We start from the raw sequence: 22457 nt of genomic DNA, 5'->3' as shown, positions 1-22457 counted from the left end.
TTGCAATCTTGTTTTATTAAAATAAAAAGTTATATTTGGGTGAATTAGAATCCAAAACCTCTATAAACTAAAGGCAAAAAGTTACCACTAGATCAGTCAGTCATGTTCTTAATTAAAGTGCTGATCTATGTATTCATCTAATGATAAACAAAATCCCAAGACTGATAGTAGCAGATGTGGAAATGAAATAACCATTTTATGTGAAATATTTATTTGGGTGCTTGAATCGGTCATTAAGAATTACTGTTGATCGAAACAGGTAATTCAAAAGAATCTTTTACTGTGCATAACATAATTAATATTCATGAGTTTTGCAGCACTGCCCCCCACAGTACAATTTTCTGTACAGTTTTTTATTTAGACCTAACTTTGTGTTAATCTTCACTTTCAAATGGCTTATTCCAGCTGTTACAAAGGTGATAGGCCTATAGGACTTTATTAGCAGAATAACATGTGAATGCATGCATTTTCCATCCATGGGTACACTTAACAAAGGTGGTGACATTTAGTCCAGATTGCCGGTTCTATATGTGAAGCATAGGAACATTTAGAATTTGTTGACGTGTTTGATAGACAATGTCTTGGTACTCTGGACATAGAAATTTTGTTACTTTATTTATTTATATATTTTTTTAGTATAATAAGTTTCAATGTTGGCAGATCAATAGCAAAATGGTTACTATGTGGTTCCTGTGGAAATGCAGTTCTGTCACAGATTCGTGTACATTTATAAATTGATAGTGACTCCAATTAATAAGCTAGTATTTGTTGCAATGAAGCTTGGTACCATAATCTATAAGAACTACGTATGGTGCTTGCTTTAGTGTTGCCACCCCTCATAGTCTGCATGCCACCCCTAAACAAAATTCAAGATATGCCCCTGCAATGCCTAAACACTTACAGTAAATCATAACACAGAAAACACATTTGACAAGATACTGTATAAACTCAACTCATTTTCAGAATACCTCTGAAAATTAAAAATAACTCAAATGTAAATAGAACCAATAGAAGTTGGAATGACTAAATTTTCTAGCGAATTTGCTATACATGTAATTAGTTTGTCTACACACAGTTGAGAGTTGTTTCATGGTGGAGAGCATGGGATCTCGCATATCCTTTTCTCCTGCCTCAAGCAGGAAACATCTCCCCATTTATCATGTTTTAAGATAACACAGTCTTCACCCACAGGATTTTCTACTTTCCAGTCATCTGGGGGAGACTCCCATCTAAGTAAAGAAAATGTATAGACATTGAGAGTTCATAATGGACTCGTTAAAATAACAAAAACTGTTAGCTAAGCAGTAGCTTACTTAGCTTTATGATTTTTTTGCTCGCAGTCTCACAGTAGTGGCCACTAATTAATACAGAGGTAATTCTAAGCATATCAGAAATTATATGAATACGACATTAAAAGTCTGACAGGCTTACGCAATGTAACTGGTTAAAGAGGCGTTGTCCACCCAATGCCAGACCCCCTCAGTCTGGCTGTCAGTTAAGCCAATCCAGTGGAAGTCATAATAACCATTGACATTTTTAGAGAGAAAATCCTAAAATAAAAAGCACAAACAGATTATATATGTGTCAAGTGCTTTTGTCATTGTCTTGGATCAATTGTTGGCTCAAATGATTGTCTCTCTTTTTCTCCTTCATTGTCACATTCTTCTCTATCTGTACCTGCTCTTCTCCACTGTTGATAATAACCAAGTCTCCACCCAGAGCCTGACAGCGCTTTCTGCTGCTTTTCCAGTCCTTGGTATCAGTGGAGAAAACATATAATCTGCCCTTTGCTTTGAACCACTTTTCTGTTAAATATGTAGAGACAGTTTGCTTAGTGTTAATGAAGATGTAAAAGAAATGTACACACTGAAGTAAAAAAAAACAAAAAAAAAAAAAAAAACAGTTTGAGTTTGTGGTCAAGCTGAAAATAGAACTGAGAGCAATCGATAAGTGAAAATTAAATGAAATATCCACAAACTGTATTTATTCTGCTGTATTTAATTCTTAATGTTGCTGGTCAAATTCTTCTGAATAAGAATAGAAATATGGACCATTTGGGTCTTATATTCTTTTGCGCATTAACTATGTCCTTGTTAAATGACAGGCATATTTCTGTGAAATTGACATGCTCCTTATGGAAATTGTGGTGCTCATCAGGACTAATCGGATGTAGGCCTAGGCTGCATTAAATTATATGTAATGCAAATATAATTATTCATCTTGATCTACTGACACAAATCATGGCTTATATTAAAAGTGATCGATATCTTTAATATCTTCTGATGGTGGAATCAAACTTCAAATAGAGGAACTGAGTTTAGACTTTGCACCAAGAAAAGACAAGGTTCTCAGATGTCTTTAACACAATTACCCATTTGTTAGGAAAAGATTTGTGCCACATATAGCACAAGCACAACCCACACCCACTTGTGTGTTGTGATGGTGTGAATATATGCTTAGAAGAGCACTCTCACGAAAACTGGATAAGACATCAAGCACAGTCATGAAAATAGAGCACATAATCTTACACTACAGTACTGGCTCTTCTTATTTATGCTAATTATAAATAATGTGGCATGTTTTACCTGAACAATAGTTTGGTGGACTGTAGTTTTTCAAGGAGATGATTGGTTGAACATCTAAATGAAAGTCTGTGGAAAGAGTGAAATTAGTGAAACTTGTAATGTGTAGCTTTGTAAGAGGAGAGTAAATGCTCACATACCTGAATTCAAGCAGTTTCTTATTGGTTCACAGTGCCAATTTGCATATTTGTTGTGATCTGTGAAGCATCATAATGAAAATAAAATAAGAAATGTATTGCTTCTAAAATGTAATATAACATATGTTTGTATATATTTGAAATGTGAGGATACTCACACAGGTATGCCAACCCCCCATTTGCCAACAAAGACAGGAAGAGGAGAACAGTGAATAGCATCTGCATTGGTTTGGAACACTGCCCTGCATAAACGTATAAACTGCTTTAACGTATAAATTGAACTTAATAAAATGTGGCCTATACAAAAACAAAAACAAAAGGGTGGAATAAACATTGAATGATTGCAACTTGCTTAGTGTTAAAAGATGCTAATGTTGGCATGGTCATGGTTGTTTGTCAAAAGGGACATTCAGTTAATTCTCATATGAAGTGATATAGACCCCAAATGTCCATTCTTGCATGTATATTGTTTAATGTAGATTTCTGCAGCAGGTGGGCTTTTTGGTCAAGCCTGTGTCAAACAAAGCCTGCTTCACCAGTGGTTTTCAACAGTCATAATATACAAGCAATAACAGAAATAACTGGAGGGGTAATAATAGAAGAGTTAATTGTATTTATATTAGTAGACAATGCAGGAGAAAGCCCTTGTGTGCACCAAAATTTGGTGATAAATTGTAATTAGAAATTGAACTTGAAAAAATGTAGCCTATACAAAAAGGGGAACATAATAAACATGAAATGATTACAAATAAGTGTTCTACACAGTAAAAAAAATAAATAATAATAATTCTCACGTAACCTAAAATGTGCTTTTTGAGCTAATATCTAAATGTCAAAAATGCTTTTTTAAATGGACTAAATCAACTTCAAAACATATATAAGGTTACACCAGCAAAAGTAATTTTTAAGGGTCAGGTCAGGTAAAAATAGCTTAACAACTGCACATTTTTTACTTTTTACAGTGTAATGTCTTCTTTATCTTATAAAATAATGTACTTTATGTGATAAACTAGGACAAGAATCAGAAACGTACCTCCATCCTTATGCTTTGAGTCTGGCCTCAGTTCGGAGTCTGATACCCAGTTTAAATAAATATTTTCAGCCATTTTTTGTCTGAACTGAGTATATTCCAGCACTGAAGTGTAAAACTGAAGAACACGGTCTCTGGTAATAAAATACTCTGAAGAGAGGTAGCTGTCTGGGGGTTTCAGTTAACCACATCGACACGACTTTGCATGCATTTCGAGTCAGCTGGTTCTTAGTGGTTTTGTGTATGATTTCAACAGACTCGTCTCAGGTCATGTTGATTTTCAACCATGCAAGATACTTAGCATGCCTAATGGTTTACATTATTTTCCAAAAAAATAAAAAATAAAAAAAGGTGTTGAGTATAAAGAGTTTATTCATAAATATTTTTGTCTTATTGTTTACAGTAATTTATTCTTAAAGCATTTTTCTCTAGTCTGACAACTTATGCAAAAAACAAAAAACAAAATCAACATCTCAAAAAAACAACCTGTTGACAATGAATGAAGAGCTTTCAAATAGAGATTAAAAATAGTTTAAAAAAAAGCATGGAGAGCATAGGGTGTAGCGAAAACTCTATGACCACAGTTATGTACAGTATAACAGAATCATAGAATTGAAAGGTTGTTGAAGGAAGTCTGTGAGATAGGCATCTTATATGGTTAATTACAATTATAATAAATGTAAATGGCAGCATATAAAGGTAATCTGTAATTATTCCATTTACACACCAGTGGTAATAAAAAAAAAACTCCCACCTCCAATGACTGAACATAAATGCTGCTCACAAACTTGCTGTTAATTCGCAGTAAAAAGGTTGCTATTGTGACATGAGGGTTTACTGTCCAAATACTATAATTATAATTATTATATTGTAACACATAATAATAAAATAAAAATTGGAAATTGAAAAATTACACAAATTAAATACAATGTATGATTTATTTGTATACACATTATATATTTTTAACTTATATATTATGTGTGGTGCATATAAATCACAACAGTTTTACACACTGTCTTTACACAACAACAAAAACAAAACTGGTATTTCAGTAAATTGCATGTAGTTGTAAAAAAAAAATTTTTTTTAAAATGTTAAAAGAAATCAGTTAATACTAAATCAGGGAAGACGTCACTTTGTCATTAATCTGACACTTTAAATTATCCACTAAAATACAGGCACTAAATTATTTTTAATTTAATCTTATTACCAAACCTCATGTTAGGAGTCTGACCAAGAGTGCCAATCATTTCTTGCATTGAGGGTTTAGAAATATAAACTAAAGACTGTATGGCAGGACTGAAAAACAGATGTAATTTCAATGTGTTCAAAGTGCAGTGGGTTTCTAAGCATTTAGACAGAAGCATCTTTGCTGGTATGCATAATTTCCTGGCAGTACTGTAGGTTAAAATGTTGATAAGCTAGATGTCTCTCTACTTTCTGTGTGTCTGTAAAATGCATCTTTGGCTTTATCCAAAACAGCATAGGATATTTAATGTAAGATACCAAACAAATGAGCAACTACTCATATTCAATGAATATTCATATAATTAATTGTTGCCATCTTAGCATCAATAAATAGTTTTTAAAAGGTTTAAAAGCAACAGCAAGCGAACATGCTTAATGTACATCGACATGTTAAAAGATGCTAAGGTTTGCAGTGTCATGTTTGTTTGTCAAAATGAACCAAATCAGAAGTGTAATATATGAAACAAAGACACAAATGCAATTAAGCAAAAATAAAAAGGCAATTTAAATAAAACTGTCCATTGCACCTAAACAGATGCCATTCGATAAAATTTTACTTTATACTGTAATTACAACATCCTGTGTTTAATTGAGTACAGTGAAACACAAAAACATCTTCAACCATACAATGTCATCAGTAATTGGAGTAGCATTTATTGAAGGCATGGAATTTCACAAATACTTTTCTCTTCTCTCAAGCAAGAAATGTCCTCTTGTGTATTTCCTTTAAGTACAGCACAGTTCTGTTTGGAATCATGGCTTCCCCAATTCCCCTTACTGTTGCCAGCCCAGTATAGACTAGATTCACCAGTAATACATAGTCTCTGAGCAAGAAAGTCCTACATCACAAACAAATGATTGTGAAAACTGAAACAATTTCTGCATTTAGTATTCATAATGTTAAGTGAAATCGTTGTTATAAGTTATTTATTTATAGTTATTACAATATAAAGATCTACTGCAAAGATAATAGGGATACATAGAGATAAGTTTCTTTCCTTCTCTGCACCAAACCTTATATACATATGGATTGTTCATGCTCACTTCTATTTGTGAAACTCTTTTCTCTAATTTGTGAATACTCTTTTTCTCGAATACTCTAATTCTATTTGTGATGCTACTGTTAGGGTTTTCTCACCTTATGATTTCACACCTGGAAGTAATGGACTATTAAAAGATGCAGAGCAGGGGCTATAAACAAAATTATTTGTACCTTTTCCTCTGTGTTGTTGACAATGACCAGATCTCCACCCAGATCCTGGCAATACTGTCTGCTGGAGCTCCAGTTCTTATAAAGGCTGGAGAAAACATAAAAACTGCCTTTGCCTTTGAACCACTGCTCTTGCAAATCTACAGACAGATTTTTTTGTTGTTAATCAAGAGCAAGCACACTTGTAAGTCACATTGTTTCATTTTTCTTGTATGTGCATTTCATCAGGTCTGTGGTTTGGCTAGAAATACATAAGTAGGTTGGAAAAAGTAGCTGCCACCCTGCTGAGCTGCACTTTTACATACTTAATGTAAATGTGTCTCTGTGAAATTTTGTACTGACCATAATTTAGGAAGAGACAATTAAAGAGCTGTATTGGTTCAGAGACAGAGTTGCAGAGCATGCAGAGAAGCACAAGAAATTGTTTTACAGAGTTATTGGTTGAGACATTTTACACCATGAGGTCTTTTTCTTGTGCATGTTGAATAAAATGACATGCCTTTACCTGGGCAGTAGGTTAATGACTTCACATCCTCCTTATATGAGCAGCTTGGAATACCTTGTTCATGTTCTGAATTGCGGTGCAGGTAAGTAGGAAAAAACATATATTGCTTAAGATATTGTAAGTTAATTGCCAAATAAAATATAATAGAATGTAAAGATGATTTACCTGAATTCGAGCAGTTTGTGACTGGTTCACAATGCAAAAACATTGTGTCTGCAGTGAAATCTGCAAAACAAAAAACATAATTATAATATGCATTTGTACAAGTAAATACCTTTCAAATTTGTTTTTGTAAAACCAGGATACTCACACAGGTATATCAGCACACCATTAGCCAATAAAGACAGGAAGAGTAGAACAGAGAGAACCATTGCACAAAGACAATCTTTCTTCTCTCTGCCAGACTTCCCATCTACAAAATATAAATAAAAAATATTGCTACTGAAATTTGTATTTATTTATTTATAAGAATAATCCTATCCATGCCCTTTGCAACAAGAACTAATAAAAAAGTCAAAACATTGTACTTCCAATGTACTGTATACACTGAATACACTGTGTGTGTGTGTGTGTGTGTGTGTGTGTGTGTGTATATATATATATATATATATATATATATATATATATATATAACATACACACAGTTGAAGACAGAAGTTTACATACACTTAGGCTGAAGTCATTAAAACAAATTTTTTTAACCACTCCACAAATTTCATATTAGCAAACTATAATTTTGGCAAGTCGTTTAGGACATCTACTTAGTAATTTTTCCAACAATTGTTTACAGACAAATTGTTTCACTTTTAATGGACTATATCACAATTCCAGTGGGTCAGAAGTTTACACACACTAAGTTAACTGTGCCTTTAAGCAACTTTATGTAATAAAATTATGTCAAGTCTTTAGACAATTAGCTTCTGATAGGAGGTGTACTGAACTGGAGGTGTACCTGTGGATATATTTTAAGGCCTGCCTTCAAACTCTGTGCCTCTTTGCTTGACATTATGGAAAAATCAAAATAAATCAGCCAAGACCTCAGAAATAAAATATTGTGGACCTCCACAAGTCTGGTTCATCCATAGGTACAATTTCCAAATGCCTGAAGGTACCGCACTCATCTGTACAAACAATAGTACGCAAGCATTAACACCATGGGACCACGCAGCCATCATACCGCTTAGGAAGGAGATGCATCTGTCTCCTAGAGATGAATGTAGTTTGTTACGAAAAGTGCAAATCAATCCCAGAACAACAGCAAAGGATCTTATGAAGATGCCGGAGGAAACAGGTAGACAAGTAACTATATCTACAGTAAAATGAGTCCTAAATCGAAATAATCTGAAAGGCTGCTCAGCAAGGAAGAAGCCAATGCTCCAAAACCGCCATAAAAATGCCAGATTACAGTTTGCAAGTACACATGGGGACAAACATCTTACTTTTTGGAGAAATATCCTCTGGTCTGATGAAACAAAAATTGAACTTTTTGGCCATAATGACCATCGTTATGTTTGAAGGAAAAAGTGTGAGGCTTGCAAGCCGAAGAACACCATCCCAACCGTGAAGCATGGGGGTGGCAGCATCATGTTGTGGGGGTGCTTTGCTGCAGGAGGGACTGGTGCACTTCAAAAAATAGATGGCATCATGATGAAGGAAAATTATGTGGATATATTGAAGCAACATCTCAAGACATCAGCCATGAAGTTAAAGCTCAGTCGCAAATGGGTATTACAAATAGACAATGACCCCAAGCATACATCCAAAATTGTAACAAAATGGCTCAAGGACAACAAAGTCAAGGTATTGGAGTGGCCATCACACTCCAAGGAGGCCTACAAACCTGACTCAGTTACACCAGTTCTGTCTGGAGGACTGGGCCAAAATTCTAACAACTTATTGTGAGAAGCTTGTGGAAGGCTACCCAAAAAATTTGACCCAAGTTAAACAATTTAAAGGCAATGCTACCAAATACTAACAAAGTGTATGTAAACTTCTGACCCACTGGGAATGTGATGAAAGAAATAAAAGCTGAAATAAATAATTCTCTCCACTATTATTCTGACATTTCACATTCTTAAAATATAGTGATCCTAACTGACCTAAGACATAGAATTTTTTCTACAATTAAATGTCAGGAATTATGAAAAACTGAGTTTAAATGTATTTGTCTAAGTTTTATGTAAACTTCTGACTTCAACTGTATATATACACATATACTGTATATATATATATATATACACACACACACACACAAACACCGATCAGCCACAACATTAAAACCACCTGCCTAATATTGTGTAGATCCCCCTCGTGCCAACAAAACAGTGCCAACCTGCATCTCAGAATAGCATTCTGAGATGCTATACTTCTCACCACAATTGTACAGAGCTATTATCTGAGTTAACATAGATTTGGTCAGTTCGAACCAATCTGGCTATTCTCTGTTGACCTATCTTATCAACAAGGTGTTTCCATCCACAGTACTGCTGCTCACTGGATGTTTTTTTGTTTTTGGCACCATTCTGAATAAATTCTAGAGACTGTTGTGTGTGAAAATCCCAGGAGATCAGCAGTTACAGAAATATTCAAACCAGCCCATCTTGCACCAACAATCATTCCACAGTCCAAATAACTGAGATCACATTTTTTCCCCATTCTGTTGATTGATGTGAACATTAACTGAAGCTCCTATGCACTTCACTGCTATATATATATATATATATATATATATATATATATATACACACACATATATATATATATTAGTAAAAGCAGGTATGTTGAAGTAACAATGATCAATATATTTTACAACATTTATTAATCTTGGTTAATATTAAAACAAATACTAATTGTTAGTTCATAATGCATTAAATGATGTTAATATATACAGCTTTTTAGGTTTAAAAATGTATTAGTTTATACCGAAAATAACATTAACCAAGAGTACTAAGTGCTGAAAAAGTATTGTTCATTGTTAGTTTGTGTTAACTAGTTACCTTATGTTAACAAACACAACCTTATTGTAAGGTGTTACCCACAGAGGCTACATTATATATAGGCCTACTATATATTGTGTTTGAATTAAGTGACAGTGGAAAAATAGAAACACAGAAATGCTAATTATATTATAATATAAATATATATATATATATATAAATTGTGATTAATATTCAAGGCTTGTAATCAATTCATATCCAAAAATTTTAGACAGCAGGTGCAACTGGTCAGACTGGTTGTGATGCTTATTAATAATATATAAAAATGACACACTAATAATACATAGCTGTCAAAAAGGAAAACACTAAAATACTTTATATAGTTTTGGGCTAAAGATACTGGCACTTACGTTCACATGTATCCTGTTTCTTCCAGTTGGTGTTGTCATACACATGATTGAAAATGTCCTGACTAGCCATGTTTTCAAACAGGTAAGTGAGGATTGTAAAGCAGAAATGTAAGTGCTCTGATCAAGCTGATGTCTGTGGGTCTAAGTGTTGACACACCAAGCAGATACACTAAAACACACCAAGTATGGTTTCCTGTCAGCATTACTGGGTGAGATGTGTTGGTAGCTTTCTCAGAAATGTTGTTCTATTTAAATGGTCTTTTTTAAAAGTATTTTTTTTCTTGTTTTCCTGTAAAATTATCTACACGTTCTTAAAACATGATTTATTTACTTTTCAAGCAAAATGGCAAAAGACATTATGTCTTGTTTCACAAGATCAAAAATCTGCCAGTGGGGTAAGAAAAATAAACTTGTTTTCCCTTTGAATTAAGTTAAATAATTTTTCTTACCCCATTGGGAAAAAGTTTTTTTCTTGTTTTAAGCATTTATCGTACTAGATTCAGTTAAGTTTCTCTCAAAACAAGACTTAAAATCTTAAGGAAGTTTGCTTGTCAAATAAATAAATCACTTTTTAAGAATGTTTAGATAATTTTACTGGAAAACAAGACAAAAATATTGTCTTGAAAATCAGTTTTTTGAAGTGAAGTCCAATCAAAAAAACAAAAGACTGCATGTGCACTGACACCATGGACTCAAGGTTTACACCGATCAGCCACAACATTAAAACCACCTGCCTAATATCATGTAGGTCCCCCTCGTGTCGCCAAAACAGCTCTGACCCGTCAAGGCATGGACTCCACAAGACCTCTGTAGGTGTCCTGTGGTATCTGGCATCAAGACGTTAACAGCAGATCCTTTAAGTCCTGTAAGTTGTGAGGTGGAGCCTCCATGGATCGGACTTGTTGGTCCAGCACATCCCATAGAAGCTCAATCGGATTGAGATCTGGGGAATTTGGAGGCTAAGTCAACACTTTGAACTCTTTGTCATGTTGCTCAAACCATTCCTGAAAATTGTTTGCAGTGTGGCAGGGCGCATTATCCTGCTGAAAGAGGCCACTACCATCAAAGAATACTGTTGCCATGAAGGGGTGTACGTGGTCTGCAAAAATCTTTAAGTAGGTGGTACATGTCAAAGTAACATTCACATGAATGCCAGGACCCAAGGATTCCCAGCAGAACATTGCCCAGAGCATCACACTGCCTCTGTCAGCCTGCCTTCTTCCCATAGTGCATCCTGCTGCCATCTCTTCCTCAGGTAAACGACGCACATGCACCCGACCGTCCACATGATCTAAAAGAAAACGTGATTCATCAGACCAGGACACCTTCTTCCACTGTAGGCGCTTTCACGGTGGACAGGGGTCAGCATGGGCACTCTGACTGGTCTGCGGCTACACAGCCCCATCCGCAGCAAGCTGTTCCTGGGGCGGATTGGCTATCAGGAGCTTTTCCGGTGGGCTGCTGGGTAATTTGGGCTGGCCCATTGATAGACAAGTACTGGCCCTTTGTTTAAAACAGAAATTCCTGCACACTTTTATTCCCTTTACAGTGCAGCTGCGAATTAGAAACCAATAGATACAGATGAAGAAAACAAATCAATAAACTTGTTTTTGTATCAAACTGTAATTCAAGAAGCTGTGTGAGTAAATCCACTCTGTCTTTCACTTTCTCTCTTGTGCAGCTGTCAGCAAAGTAAGAAGTGCAAGTGCGCGCAGTGAGGAAGGGTTCTTTCACATAGTTACTGAACTTAAGATGTTACAGATGTATAAACCTTTCTAAACCTGTTAATTTAGCATGTAAATGGCATTATACCACGTCTCCGTAAGCGAACAACGCAATAAAATTACTGTATATCGTTCCGGTTTATAATTAACAAAGCTGTCAACACTGCGAGCACGTGCGCTTTTCATATCTTGGCGCACCCTCATTATTCATAATGCAGCACATTTGCAAGAAAGGCAGAAATAGCAATATAAGGCTAGAAAGAAATTGGGGTCTGGGTAGCTCAGCAAGTATTGACGCTGACTACCACCCCTGGAGTCACGAGTTCGAATCCAGGGCGTGCTGAGTGACTCCAGTCAGGTCTCCTAAGCAACCAAATTGGCCCGGTTGCTAGGGAGGGTAGAGTCACATGGGGTAACCTCCTCGTGGTTGCTATAATGTGGTTCTTGCTCTCGGTGGGGCGCTTGGTGAGTTGTGCGTGGATCGCGGAGGGTAGCATGAGCCTCCACATGCTGAGAGCCTTTGCAGTGTTGTGCAAAGCGAGCCACGTGACAAGATGTGAGGATTGACGGTCTCAGAAGTGGAGGCAACTTGGACTTGTACTCCACCACCCGGATTGAGGTGAGTAACTGTGCCACCAAGAGGACCTACTAAGTAGTGGGAATTGGGCATTCCAAATTGGGAGAAAAGGGTATTTAAAAAAAATAAAATAAAAGGCTAGAAAGAAATTACACCCATATGAGCCGTGTAAGGGGGCAATTCAGTTTGATACAAAAAAAAGTTTATTGATTTGATTTCTTCATCGGTATCTATTGGTTTCTAATTCGCAGCACTATAAAGTGAATAAATTTGTGTGGGAATTATTAGTTGGATTTCAGGCTCTGGAAACTGTATTATATTAAAATATTAAAGTTGCCCTGATTCCCCTACTTATGATTTCATTCTACAAAAAACATTTACTCTGCAATCTGCTATATTAATGCAATGAAAAACTACGTCAATAGCTTTTTTTTTTTTTTTTTCACTTGTCTTATATGTCAAGGCAGACCAAATCAAAGGTTATCGCGGGCCAACTTTGGCTTTAAACAAAAGTATGCCTCAAAGACAGGGCCGTAGCTAATGGGGTGAAAGGTAGTAACGAGGGGGGCCCACAACAAATTTTAAACTGTATATTTTCATATGAAAGGGGCCCAGAGCAATATACAGTCAGGGGTCCCAGAATTCCTTGCTACAGCCCTGCTCAAAGACTCAAATTGTCACAAAATAATCGTATTTTCTGCATTTTTACCAGGCGTGAGCATTATTCAGCAAGTAGCACTTCAGCTTCCTGTGTTTTCCTATTTGCTCTGTATTGGGGTCATGATGGAGCTCAGAGCAGCTGCCTATTTTGCCTGTAGGACAGCCTGTATTTGCCTAGCAACTGGCCTGCCCAAATTACCCAATGGCCCACTGGAAAAACTCCTGGTGCTCCCAATGGCCAGTCTGCCCCTTGTCATGCTCTGCATCAGTTTGGTGTCTTGCTCTCGTGCTAAAATAACCAAATGCTACAATGTAGTTAATAATAATATTAACAAAAATAATATCTAGATGTATTAAATGGCCTTGATGTTAAATAAAACGTTATTAATGATATAAAAATAATTTTACAGAACATTAACCACTTTTGGTGTATGAATCATATCCCTGACTACTGTTCATTGTTTTATTAAATTGGCTTGAAGCAGTTGCTAAGTATTTTTATAAGCTCCTTGTTGGCACACCATTTGTTTTTCAGTCCAGCAATGTGCACATGTGCTTCACGTGACCTCGCTGTGCGCCACACCTGTAACAATTAGTCCTACACTTAAATAGGTTACCATGACTACCCACAGCGCCCCCAATAGTCACCACTGAAATGGCTCCAACACTCCTCATTCCAAATCTGGAGAAATGCACAATGCTTTGTGTCAGTGCATTTGTTTTGTAAGCTGTTAATTTAATAGCCAAAATATTTGGAAATATGTGAACAAGAAAAAAACAAAACAATGGACATTATGCAAATGTAGAGATCATGCAATTTTGTAATTATTGAAACATGCCATTTTAAAACTGAATTAACTGTTTAAATTTAAATATTTGACATAAAAGGATGACAGAGTCATAAGGCTAGAAAAAAAATTACCCCCATATGAGCCGTGTAAGGGGGCAATACACCCCAATCATTTCAGAAATTAATTTCAGGCCCTGAGTTTGTTATAACGCAATGTTCTCTTTTGGCCCATGGTCCTCAATCATGTTTGATTTTTGGCCCTTCATAGGAAAAAGTTTGGGCACCTCTGGTTTAAAGGATAGCAGAAACAGTGCTTGTCAAAACATTGGGCTTTTCACTTTTTCTTAAGAATAATCTGGGGAAGGAATTAAAACTGCAGATATAAAGACACAACAAACTCACATAGAGAGAAAATATGAGCAATTAATCTGCAAAATATCTGCAAAGATCTGCATTTTAAGAGGTATGTTTTTTGTTTGTTTGTTTGTTTTTACATACAGTATATTTATATTTGTTTATATTTATATATGTACATATTCTGGCTAACTTTGTTTTCACAGATTTCTTTAAATAAACCTTTACACATAGTTATGTGGGTAAGTGACATTAAATTTTAAGCATTGTCATCAGTGTCCTGCTCAGGCGCAGTGCGGGCTTAAGCCCGGGATGCATCAGCAAAAGCCCCGAATGTTTTTATAACCTTGTACTAATCACCGAGTTTTCATGCGTGCAGTAGTTTTATTAAAACCGCTATTCTGCTCAGTAGAGTCTGGCTGCTGCAGACATGCAGATGCACTCTCAGACATGCAGTCTCAAACTCACGCATGCAGGCTTTGCTGTGACGTCACATACTCTTGCGATGTCGAAACCGGAAACACGCTGTCGGAAATCGAAAATATATGAAAATACTGTTTACAAACAAACTGAAGGCACAGCCGAAAAGAAGACATTTCTAGTAGTGCTGTCTTAAAATGACAGTTTTACGAGGTGAATTTTTAAACACCCCGTTTTCGGGGTGGAGCTAACGACTTTTTAATATTACCATTGGGACTGGTGGGCCAAGGTTTTATATACATCATTGTTCACGGACATTATGTTGACCGTCTACTCTAATAAGATCCGATTACTATGCAGATCAAAGATCTGACGGGACACGGTGTGTAATGTCTCTTTGTTAAAAAGCATGCAATACTGACAAAATACATGCATAATTCATGTCTGCTGCAAATTAAAATTCACCTTTTCTTGTATACGTTCCTATTTTATATTCCTCAGGCTTTAGAGAAATTGTGTTACGCGGGTAATGTGTATTTAAGTTGTTTCACATCAGACAAATGATTAAATACTAATTAAATTGAAACTAAAATAGCACTTGTGTATATTTCTTCACTGTAGACCATGTGCATCACTTTATAATAACTTATTGTTAAACCATTGATTGCTTAACACAGTATTAAAGCATGAGCTCTGCTGCTGACAGGTTCAGTATGTTAATATGCTGACAAGATTGCCATACCAGAATTTTTAAGAAACCAGAAAGAATTTAACACAAGACAGTTGTTGATTGTTATGACTTTAGTAAATAATAATAATACAATAAATATAATAATAAAACGACACAAAACAAAACATGACACTTCTGTAACACCATTATGAAACAATGTGGACTATTTAACATAATAAATACACATGTCTTTAGGTCCATCATGACACGGACCTAAGAATAACAATACAATAAAAAATAATTAAACAAAAATGAAAACAAATATAATATCTCAAATGTTAAAAAGCACAAAAACAAATCAACTATTACTTTGGCCTGATGTAGCTACCCCTCAAACAAAACCTAATTTTTGTGGAGACTGAACCACTGTCTTCTCCAGTGCAGGCTGCAGGAACAAAATATATGTTTCATCTGCCTAAAAAACAAATATGAGTATTCAGTTTGAGCCTGTGTTACCTTTATTACTGCCTTTTTTATGGTAATGTTTCTGAGTAGTTACTACACAGTAAATTTACCTGTGATGGTGATACCTGTATGTGATGGAAAGCCTCTTCCTGTTAGTGAAAAAATGCAGCATAAGCTTACCTAGTGTGTCTTGATAACATGCCATTTTTGACCATCTGCTTAACAAGTATATGCTTTTACCTGAGAGATTTCTTCAAACCTCCTTTTTCTCAACCTAAATACAGTTTTACTGCAAGTAGGGCAATGGTAAAGGGCCTCTGTTCTGCAGGACAAATGGCATCTGCATAATCTTGTATCTATAAACAGTATGCAAAAAAAAAAAAAAAAAAAAAACAACTAGATGTTGACAATCAAAATTAAACAGCTGTTGCATTTGATTTCACAGTAAAAGCTCTTCAAAGACAAATTTTTAATAAATAAACCTGTGCCAGTGTGAGTCACCCACTATTGCACTAAGGAAGTGGTGGTGGTGTAGTGGACTAACACACTGAATTGGTAAGTGGAAGGTTGTTGGTTCAACCCCCACAGCCACCACCATTGTCTCTCTCTCTCTCTCTCTTCTCTCTCACACACACACACACACACACACACCAATTATATGAACGCTCTGTTTCCATGATATCCGCATGTGGCTTGCATTGCCTATAACAGGTTTTCACTTGATCTGATCTTGATGTGTTGTGTGTGTACAAGACTTTTCTCCGTGTTTAATTATAATCAGTGGTCGATTTGTAATTTTGTGTAGTCATAGTCATTGACAAATTACACCCAAAATTAAAATGAGAAACCTTTTAAAAATCTAGTTTAAAACACGTCATATTCTCAGAAATTTAATATTTGTCCAATTTGGTTCCATAAACTTTTGAAAAACCTTTATAACATTTTCTAAAAAAATAAAATAAATAACAATAATAATAAACAACTTTCAAATTGTCATGTGGTGGAACCATTAAGTAAAAATTATTATAATACTTTCTTTGCACCTTGAATACATGAGAGTGTAAACAATTTATTAATTAATTTACAAAAAATGTTCAAACAAATTTTCAAGGAATTTATATATATATATATATATATATATATATATATATATATATATATATATATATATATATATATATATACTGTCTCTGGACTGTCTCTTACTTTAATCCCCAGAAAAAATATCAATATGAATTTAAACTCAGCAATTGAAAAATGTTCATCATAGAAGAGGTGTATTCAAGTAAATGTTTTTTGTGAATTGCATTTTTTATGTATTTTTAATTTAATAGATCAGGACAAAAATGAGCGTCACTTCATTGACCCCTAGGACACATGGCCATAATATGCACCTGTTACCCTCTGTAATTGTATTTTATGATTACTTTCATGAAAAGAATCCACCTTATGATCATGAAAATGTTTTTTTTCTAGATCGCTCTCCCACTGCAGAAACACATTTTTTTCTACTCCAATCTACTAATTGACGATGTTTGAAAGTGTGTGAAACATTTTAAAACTTGTGGTGTAAGTTTCATGTGAACACTAGGAAGGACAAGTCAACCCATGGCTAACTCTGGCATACCTGTTTTACAGTGTTTTCAGAAAACTTGCGTCTTTTTCGCAGTGGAGAGAGAGATCGCACGCTCATGGTTGCCAGATTGCATGACTAAAGCGTCGCCCTGGCAGCATATATCCAATCTGTACAAGTGTCCAGATCTGATTGGGGGATTTCACCTATAGAAATCTGGCAAACTCACATGTCGAAATCTAATTCTGAACGGCTAATCGCCCTTATTTAAAGTCAGTTATTTATCAAACGTATTAATATTAAATATTTAACTTGCATGATTAGTTCTAAATAATACATGACACAGTTGAGGGGATGGTAAGGGGGGATGGTGCTTTTTGGTATTTCTTGCAACAAGGGGGATGGCATCCCCTCACATCCCCCCTCAACTGCAGCCCTGATTATAATTGGCTCAACAAGTGTGTGTGTTATGTATCTAAGTGTTTGTGTATACTAAGAATGGATTATATAAAATTAATAATATGATTGACGAATGGGTAAGGAGGAATCTTTACTTATGATCGATAATCTTTATTAATTTATGCATTTATTTATTCTCACAAAAATAGCTTCTAAAAATTCAGTACTTGGAAAGAAGTTTGGATTCACTGTCAACATAATATGAAGGAGAAATGGACTGATTTTTCTGTCATCCATGGCTGCAGCAGTGCACATGTTAAACCTTACTTGTGCTGTACTTTTGTTTGTTAATCTAACATCTTGGAAAGTCTGGTATTCTCACTTTGTGATCATGCATTTTTGTTGATGAATATGATATAATTTGTGGATGTTCTGTAGGCAGGTTCCTTATAGGAATAACAGCTTGGTGTCATGGCTCTGGATTTGTAGGTTTTAAACATATAGCCTGTGTTCAATGAGTTTGAATAAAAATGATAATAGCATAGAGCAGTATTATTAAGGAGGATTGCAAATGACTGTCTACAGTGGTGGAATAAAGCAGTTGGTAGATCTGAATTGTTTTCAGTCCAACTCATTTTATACTCAGGCATACTTTTTATGTTTTGTATTCTTTAACAAAGAATATTGAAAGACTTAATTTAAAAATGGACTCTTTGCCGATGTATCTTTTAAACATATTTTAAAGTGCATCCTGTGTATTATGATGCATACATGGATGTCTGTTGGCTAAGCCCCGGATCTCCACTGATCCTAGAACTGCCCCTGGTCCTGCTGTGTGACACTTTCTTCATCTAACTATTTTAAACATCATTTTATGATCTGGTATAGCTATAAATACATATATAATATATTATTATTATACTTGTTGTTTCCACAACCTCATATTAACTAAGACAACAGTTTATTTACACTTCTAGAAAATAATTTGAAAGATGATTAAGATCACCTTTGTCACAGCACCTAAAATACTAATTTTCCATTGAACTTTCATGTACATTCTAACCTTACATCTGTATGTTTTTTGAAAAAAAAATTTCAGACATGTTATTTGTCTGAGCTATAAAAGTGCTTATTTTTAGTGTTTCTCTAAAAAAATCCAGTTTTATGTTTTAAAGTTATAAAACATTTTTGCACTGGTGGGGTCCGTTGTCATGACTAGCAGTCAATAAAAATGTCTTCTTTTTAACACAAAAATTTGAAATTGAGCCAGAAAATGAAATCAATGAGCCGGTGAGTTATGGTGTGGTGCGGGCCGGGTTTAGTGCGCTGTTCTGTTCCAGAAAGTCTAGGGCCACTTTTTAGTCCCAGTCCACCCCTAGTGTGTTCTGACACCTTTCTATCATGGCCAGCATGAAGTTTTTAAGCAATTTGTTCTACAGTAGTTCTTGTGTGATGTGTGATCGGACCAGACGGGCTAGCCTTCACTCCCCACGTGCCACAGGAACACCCCACAAGTCCTGCCGTTTTGGAGATGCTCTGACTCAGTCATCTAGCCATCACAGATCCTTACGCTTGCCCATTTTTCCTGCTTCCAGCACATGAAATTCAAGAACTGACTGTTCACTTGCTGCCTAATATATCCCACCCCTTGACAGGTGCCATTGTAACAAGATAATAAATGTTATTCACTTCACCTGTCAGTGGTTTTAATGTTGTGGCTGATCAGTGTATGTGGAAAGGGTGACATGTTATTATGGCATGAGGTAAAAATCAGTGGAGCCCATTATCTGATTGTGATGTTGGCTTTGATGCTCTCGAAGAGAAATTTGCTTTTATTTAATTTGGAGAAAGGGTCCTGCAAATTTCAAAGTGTAAAATCATGGAGTACCACATTGCCTAAAAGACACCTCATTAAGATTCACCCGCAGAACCAAATTAAAGGGATAGTTCACCCCCCCAAAAAAATCTTATAATTTACTCACCCAGATGTGTATGACTTTCCTTCTTCTGCAGAAAACAAATGAAGATTTTTAGAAGGATATCTCAGCTATGGTGGTCCTCACAATGCAAATGAATGGTGACCAGATCTCAGAAGGTCCAGAAAGGACATAAAGGCAGTATAAAATAAATCCATTCACAGATTTTGTTGGCCATGTTTGCACCTATGTATTGTACAATTTCTTTAGTTAATTGGGTGCTAAAACAACAAAAACAGTGTGTGCAAACAAACAACACTATCACAGTTCATTTTTAGTGAATTGCCCATCAGTAGCCTATCTGGAAGCAAGTTCAAATGATTTGCAAATGTTAGGGTTTCTTCCTAGCATAGGTTTCCTTCCTGCTAAGAATATAATTTGTATAAAACAATACTATTGTTTAATATAATTAAAATAAAAACTAATAATCGATATAAAGAGCTTTTATCACCATGCAATAAGACTGGTGCATTTGGATAATAACAATGACTGCCTTAATGAGATGTTTATCATTTCAGTATTTCATTGTCCTCTACTTAAATCAGTGCACAGTGAATAAAATGTCAGTCAAAATAATCAGTAATCATTCCCAATATTTAATAACACAAAATCTCACAAATACTTGACTCTTTTCACAAGCAAGAATTGTCTCCCCATTGTGCGCCATTTAATACAACACAATCTTCACCCAGAGGATTGTTAGCTTTGAAATCATCAGGGGAATTAATAGTCCAGAATCTGTCAGAAAAAGGACAGAAAAAAAAGGAGAAAAACAACTTTGATGGCTATGAAGCTACATGTAAATATCATATTTAGCTTCACTGACTCAATGTGCTTATTGTTGCATATTAGGTACTTTGCAGTTGCAATTTTAAGGACATCAGATAGATGCATCACAACAGAATTTTAAAATGATACCAACTTAAGATCATCCTTTAAGTGGTTATTGTCTACCCACAACCATGTCCCCTCTTTGTGGCTATCAGTCAGACCAATCCAATATAATGTTTTTGCACCAACATCGAGTATTTGACTTGCAAGAAACTCCTACAGGATAGAGACAACATTTACTCTGCAGATTACTCTGCAAAATACTCTGTCATTTCACATTTTGACTTGTATATTATCTGCAAATTTTTTTATGTAACATAACAGTAAGGTCATTAACTAGTAAATAATCTGGATTCACTGTATTCCATTTCAAGCACTTTTCAGTGGCATGAGAGTGTGATGAAGAAAGAAAGGGGTGACTATTGTAATGACGTCATGATTATATCTCTGTTTCTACCTGCTTTTCTCTACTGTTGATGACCAGGCCTCCACCCAGATCCTGATGGCGTTCTTTGCTGTTGGTCCAGTTCTTTGCTCAGAGGAGAAAACATAGAATCTGCCCTTGTGCTGGATCCATTTCTCAGAGAAATCTTACATTAAAATTTTTGTTGTTTATGAGTGTTTATTCTCAGAGTAGATTAGAAATGGGCATACAATGTAATGAGCTCAGTGAAATATCCATCAGCTTAACTGCACCCAGGGCTTTTAGACTGGTTTGGGTTGAAATTATATTATGCAAGATAACCTATAAAGAGTCTTATGGGCTCAAACAATAATTTAAATGTATCTTCATCTGCATATTGTGAGCTGATGGATAGAGGCACTGAGTACACGTGTCACATTACTTTATACGCATATTTACTTCATATCTCCGAGTTTAAATGTATAATAAACACTTAACTCTATATGATTCTTCAAATCTGGATATATTCAAATATTTATGATATTACCTACAGTATTTTTTTATGTATACAGTACATTTTCCTTTTAGAGCATGTGTAATGACATGAGACAATATTATGACTTGCTTTTGCCTGGACAGTGATGTGCTGGTGTCCTGTTTTCCATATCCTTGGGAAGGATCCATTTGATTTTTGCATTGTGTTCAGCATCTAGCATAGAAAACAATAAAAAATAAAAATAAAAAATAATAATATTGTTTGTTTGCTATCACGTAAATAGAGTGTATGTGGAGCTCATCTACCAGAATCTGAACAGTTTGTTACTGGTTCACAACCTACCAGCCAATTTGTGCGATTGCTGCAATCTGTGATTATATAAAGTATTATAAATATGTACTATAAATATAAGATAATTACAGTGCCCATTTTATTTATACTATAAGTTTATGCATATTGTATATATCACAATTCTTAAGAGTAGGAGTATGTGCACATCCAAACACTGAGGCAGGTGCACAATCAAAAATGGACAAAAATTAAAACAAGATCTGTATCGAACTGCTTTATTTCATATATTGTGTAATGTAAGTAACATAGGCACTGAAACATCAAGGGATACTGAAAATACAGGTATAAATACAAAAGCATTTTTAATTTGCATGTGTATTGGATACTCACACGGGTATCCCACTACTATATTAGCTAAAAGAGACAGGCGAGGAGAACCATGTAACAGATTCCCTTTCTCTTATCACTGAAACAGTTTTTATCTAAATAAAGTGTAAAAAATAATGTATCATGTAACCGCTCACACAATTCAATGCAATAACTCAATTACAGATAGTAAGTTGAAAAAAAAAAAAAAAAACTTCCATCTTTACTTGCTGATCTTGCCCTAGATCTTGGAATAGTATTGCAATAAATATTTTCACCTATCTTTTGCAAATACAGACATGAGGACTGAAGTGATGATTTGGTGAAGTATTCTGATTGGACTGGGTGTTTGATGGGTTCTGCTAAATAAAGGAACATTTCCTGTCATCATTTCCTCTCACTTG

At 35.2% G+C, this 22457-nt stretch overlaps 1 protein-coding gene across 2 annotated transcripts; it reads right to left on the bottom strand.

Moving 5' to 3' along the window:
• Window positions 1-208: 208 nt before the first annotated feature.
• On the bottom strand, window positions 209-10194 carry LOC127450136 (perlucin-like protein). 2 transcript variants are annotated; one of them, XM_051713949.1, is made up of 12 exons: window positions 10059-10194; window positions 7023-7124; window positions 6878-6937; window positions 6713-6778; window positions 6211-6347; window positions 3753-5836; window positions 2878-2961; window positions 2723-2779; window positions 2586-2651; window positions 1678-1805; window positions 1432-1550; window positions 209-1229 (listed from the first exon to the last, which is right to left on the bottom strand). In XM_051713949.1, the coding sequence occupies exons 6-12, from the start codon at window positions 3823-3825 to the stop codon at window positions 1088-1090; spliced, it is 669 nt and encodes a 222-aa protein (XP_051569909.1). In that variant the 5' UTR covers window positions 3826-5836; window positions 6211-6347; window positions 6713-6778; window positions 6878-6937; window positions 7023-7124; window positions 10059-10194; the 3' UTR covers window positions 209-1087. The 2 variants fall into 2 exon arrangements, with proteins under 2 accessions (XP_051569909.1, XP_051569910.1); XM_051713950.1 differs by lacking the exon at window positions 7023-7124 and having other exon boundaries at window positions 10059-10170.
• Between the last annotated feature and the right edge of the window lie 12263 nt (window positions 10195-22457).

The sequence above is a fragment of the Myxocyprinus asiaticus genome, chromosome 13, assembly GCF_019703515.2.
Source record: "Myxocyprinus asiaticus isolate MX2 ecotype Aquarium Trade chromosome 13, UBuf_Myxa_2, whole genome shotgun sequence".
Lineage (NCBI taxonomy): Eukaryota > Metazoa > Chordata > Actinopteri > Cypriniformes > Catostomidae > Myxocyprinus > Myxocyprinus asiaticus.
The sequence above is the reverse complement of the archived record's forward strand: the minus strand, read 5'-3'. Positions and strand labels throughout refer to the sequence as shown.

Bases quoted from the DNA above. Each gene is read 5' to 3' on its own strand.
- LOC127450136 (XM_051713949.1), bottom strand. From the start codon at position 3,825: ATGGCTGAAAATATTTATTTAAACTGGGTATCAGACTCCGAACTGAGG. The intron at 2,780-2,877 runs GTGAGTATCCTC...GATGCTTCACAG, and splicing joins TGGGGGGTTGGCATACCTGT to ATCACAACAAATATGCAAAT. The intron at 2,652-2,722 runs GTATGTGAGCAT...CTCTTTCCACAG, and splicing joins AAGAAACTGCTTGAATTCAG to ACTTTCATTTAGATGTTCAA.